Source organism: Morone saxatilis, unplaced genomic scaffold, assembly GCF_004916995.1.
Source record: "Morone saxatilis isolate NCDOM2014 unplaced genomic scaffold, NCSU_SB_2.0 Contig15, whole genome shotgun sequence".
In the NCBI taxonomy this organism is placed as follows: domain Eukaryota; kingdom Metazoa; phylum Chordata; class Actinopteri; family Moronidae; genus Morone; species Morone saxatilis.
In genome coordinates, this window is record NW_023339707.1 from 24,112,984 (window position 1) to 24,116,852 (window position 3,869).

At 42.8% G+C, this 3,869-nt stretch overlaps 1 protein-coding gene across 1 annotated transcript in view; it reads right to left on the reverse strand.

The window, feature by feature from the left end:
• The window catches only part of lama5 (laminin, alpha 5), a gene marked incomplete in the record, with an annotated part of 94,581 nt that overhangs the window by 32,909 nt on the left and 57,803 nt on the right, over positions 1-3,869 (reverse strand). The window contains 6 exon segments of the mRNA XM_035656331.1: positions 480-617; positions 873-1,007; positions 1,628-1,762; positions 2,107-2,244; positions 2,835-2,975; positions 3,779-3,844. Of these exon segments, the coding sequence (XP_035512224.1) occupies positions 480-617; positions 873-1,007; positions 1,628-1,762; positions 2,107-2,244; positions 2,835-2,975; positions 3,779-3,844 (753 nt within the window).

Here is a 3,869-nt window from a genome sequence, read left to right on the forward strand (position 1 = left end):
ATATATATATATATATATGGTTGCAGCCACAGATTTCAACTTGTGTTCACGTCATATTGTTTAGACAACAAATACGAGCAGCTGTTCGAGCTAGCCTCCTAATTGTAATTCTGAAGCTGAGATATCTCCCCCTGGGGTTTATTAACAAGTGAAACCAGATACACACAAAATGTGTACACAGTGGCTCCTTTTAACTTGGCTGAATTGATTAAAGTGGCTCACTGGCTTATTAAATGGTGTGAAACTGTGTGAATGCAGCATTACCAAAGGACATTAGTCTACTTCCAACAGTTCTGCCTCATAAACATGACTGCAGTCTTTCTCCTATTCTCTTCAACATGCCTGTGTGTGTTTGTGTGATTAGCTGCAGGTCACATTAACTGCAGCTGTCACACCTCACGTCCATTATGTTAGGCAGACAGAGAGAATTTGCCAGTGTTTACCTTGTGTATGCTCTTTGTGTATGTGTGTGTTATTACCTTGGCAGTTGGGGAAGCCATAGGAGCCGTGTGCACAGCTGTCACACCTGAGTCCCACTACGCTGGGCAGACACACACACTGTCCCGTCACCTGGTCACAGCTCGTGTAGCGGGAGCCTTGGGCAGAACACTGGCAGGCTGCAACAAAGGCATTAAAAACAAGAGTTATTTATCCGTCTCATCTGTTGATATATATGGATTCATTTAGCTGACAGCTTCAAAAGAAGTCTGGTAATCACGTGAGCTTTCCAAACAAAAGTAAAGGTGTTTCTATTATTTTGTCCATGCGTAGACCCCAAAATAACTTCCTAAAAGCATCAAAAGCTTCCACATTTTGGTTGAATAAAGAAACCAGGCAGGAGGTTAAGGCGTCATTAAAGTTCAGTGACTTACGTGTGCAGCTTGGGTAACCATAGTAACCAGGAGCGCACTGGTCACATGACACTCCGCTGTAATTGGGCTGGCAGTGGCAGTGACCTGATGCAGTGCAGCTGGTGTCCACTGAGGTGCGAGGATCACAGGTGCACACTGGGAAAACAAGAAGGGGGAAATAGTCAAATAAGAACGTGCAGAAGTACAAGTCGATATCTGGGTCCTGCATATCATCTAATAAGTGCTACATTTGTAGAAGCAGTTGCATTAGATCGTTAGAGACGTCCTCTGGCTGACTTCCTGCTGGATTTTTTCTGCTGATTTAAGGGTTTTGGTTTTCTTTCAGAAGGCTGTGTCAAGAGGTATTCACTGTTTTACAGTGGTATTTTTGGGCGTCACTTGATTCTACAATACGAAATATGGCCACTACGTCAAATTCACCTCACAGCACAGTGCCGCATAGTCCTGTTCACTCCAGTTTGAGTAGTCCAGTGTCCTTTCCTTATATCTGTAGTATTGTAGCTTTAATATTTAGTCAATTTCTGCAGCTGGATTTATTCTACTTTACAATGAAAAGGCGAAACCTCAATAAAGCATCATACAATTTAACGAGGCAATATAACACTTCATAAGAAGGTGCGTAAAAGTGATTCCATGTGTGTCCATATTATGTCCAGTCCAACAGGAGTAGTAACAGATGCATTTAATCAGACATTCATTTCAGGTTTCTATGTGTGTGGGTGTGTGTGTGTGTGTGTGTGCGTGTGTGTGTGTACCTTGGCAGTTGGGGTACGAGTGGAATCCAGATCTGCACTGTTCACATCGAGGACCCTGAAACTCTGGTTTACACAGACAACGACCAGACGCATCGCAGCCTTCAGGCAGGGAGCCGACTGTACTGCAACCACACACTGCAGATAGAGAGAGAGAGAGAGAGAGAGAGAGAGAGAGACACACAGTGCAACATAACCATCCAATTATTAGCTGTTTTAACTGATTTTGTCACATGTATCTGCTCATGTACAATTGATTAATTTACAGGACGATTTAAAGTCACTTTGAGAATGGTCTATGTCAGCTTTTCATTAGCATATGCCTCAGTTAATAAGTATTAAGTGGGTATTTGAGAAAATAAATGATCATCTGGAGATTAATCTATGTTTTTTTACAATAAGTCCTCGTAGAGAAGTCTCCAAACGCAGCGAGAGACAGAGAGAGAGAGAGACAGACAGAGACAAAGCCACCAATGACTCACATTGGCAGAGCGGGTAGTTGAAGTAGCCCGGTGCACACTGGTTGCACTCGTAACCTTGGAAACCACTCCGACACACGCCGTGACCTGTCACAAAGTCACATGACCCGTCCAGACAGCCGGGACCTAAACACTGACAGGCTGCAGGGACATACGTACACACGTTATTTATATTACATAAATAAAACGTTTAGACAGAGACGACTGTGTATTTAACCAGCTTCACAGACTGAGGTGTAAAACTATTTACAGTGATTAACACAGCTTAGAGGAATGCTGTTTATTCAGCAGTTTGTGTGTGTGTGTGTGTGTGTGTGTGAGGCTGCTTCTGGGTGGTAAACTAACACAGGATAAATAAACAAACCGATAAATAAAGTGTCTGGAATTCCTGTCTCTGTTTGTGTATTTGTATTTTAGTCTGTGTGTGCATGTGAGAGGAACAAACGCTCTGTTGAACTCAACTCTAAAAGTGTTGCAGTGTAGAAACTCTGCAGCCGGCTGATCTGAATACACTCCTCAATTACAGCTCGCTGATTTAGTTTGGATGGCTTTGGGTAGCGAAGAGATCTTCACCGGATGTTTTATACGTAATTAGCTCACGATTGTGCAATGTTGAGTCATTTAAACTAATATTGTTTTGTGTCTAATGTAAGGAGGGGGAATTGTAATGAATCATTACTTGCAGGCCTAATATGTTTTTCTATTAGTCTGTTCATGTAACCATCCCTCACCCTGACAGTTGAGTCCGTAGAAACCTCGAGCGCAGGTGTCGCAGTGATCACCAGTGAAACCTGGTTTACAGACGCAGGTGCGAGTTCGGGGATCCGGCCTGCAGGAGTTATCCACGGTACCGGCGGCGCTGCACTCACAGTCTGCAGAGAGAGGATATAAACAGGTTTGTTGGCAAAGTCATTTAACTTTTAATAGGGATATCAGGGTGTTAAAACACAATACACAATACAACTAGTCAGAGTTATTCTCTGCAATGAGAATGAATTATATTTATCACACACAGAACTCCCCTCTGGCTGATAAGCACAACCACTGCAGGTGGTGATGGAGGACACTAACACATCTATGTTATCATTCCAGTGAAATTCCATTCACACAACACTGATTTTCCCAAAACTCCCCCAAACATCTGACTTACAACATCTTCATTTGTTCAGATTTTACTGTTAACTTCGATATAATAAATGTTTTAATAATGGGACTAATCTCTTTGCATGTTTCGGCCAGTTGAATCTTTCTCTTCTCTGAACTGAACCCATTCTTTATGTTTTTATTAAATAATCAGTGATACAGAAGCACCAACAGGACAACAGACAAAATCTTCTTCTCCCTACAAACTGTGCCTCACCCAACCTTTAAAGGAGATCTGATGGTCCACATATTTGATTTGACAGAGGCTTTTATACGCTGGATGCTCTTTCTGACGTAACCTCATTTATCCGGGCTTGATACCAAAAATTAGGAATGCACTGGCTGCATCCCTCACGGCTGGGTATTGACACAGGGGTTCAATTGTCTTGCCCAAGGATACTCTGACATGGGATCAAGCAACCAACCCTGTGAACAGTAAGTGACCTGCTCTACTACCTGAGCCACAGCCACAACACACAAAGAAATATCAACTAAGGGACACTAAAGCAGAAAAGAAAAATGAAAGTCTTACTGATGATCTCTCCTGCAGGTTTGGCTTCTCCGTTGTTGTTGTTGTTGGTGGGATAGGTGGGGATGGCTGATGTAGAGAGAGAGAGAGAGAG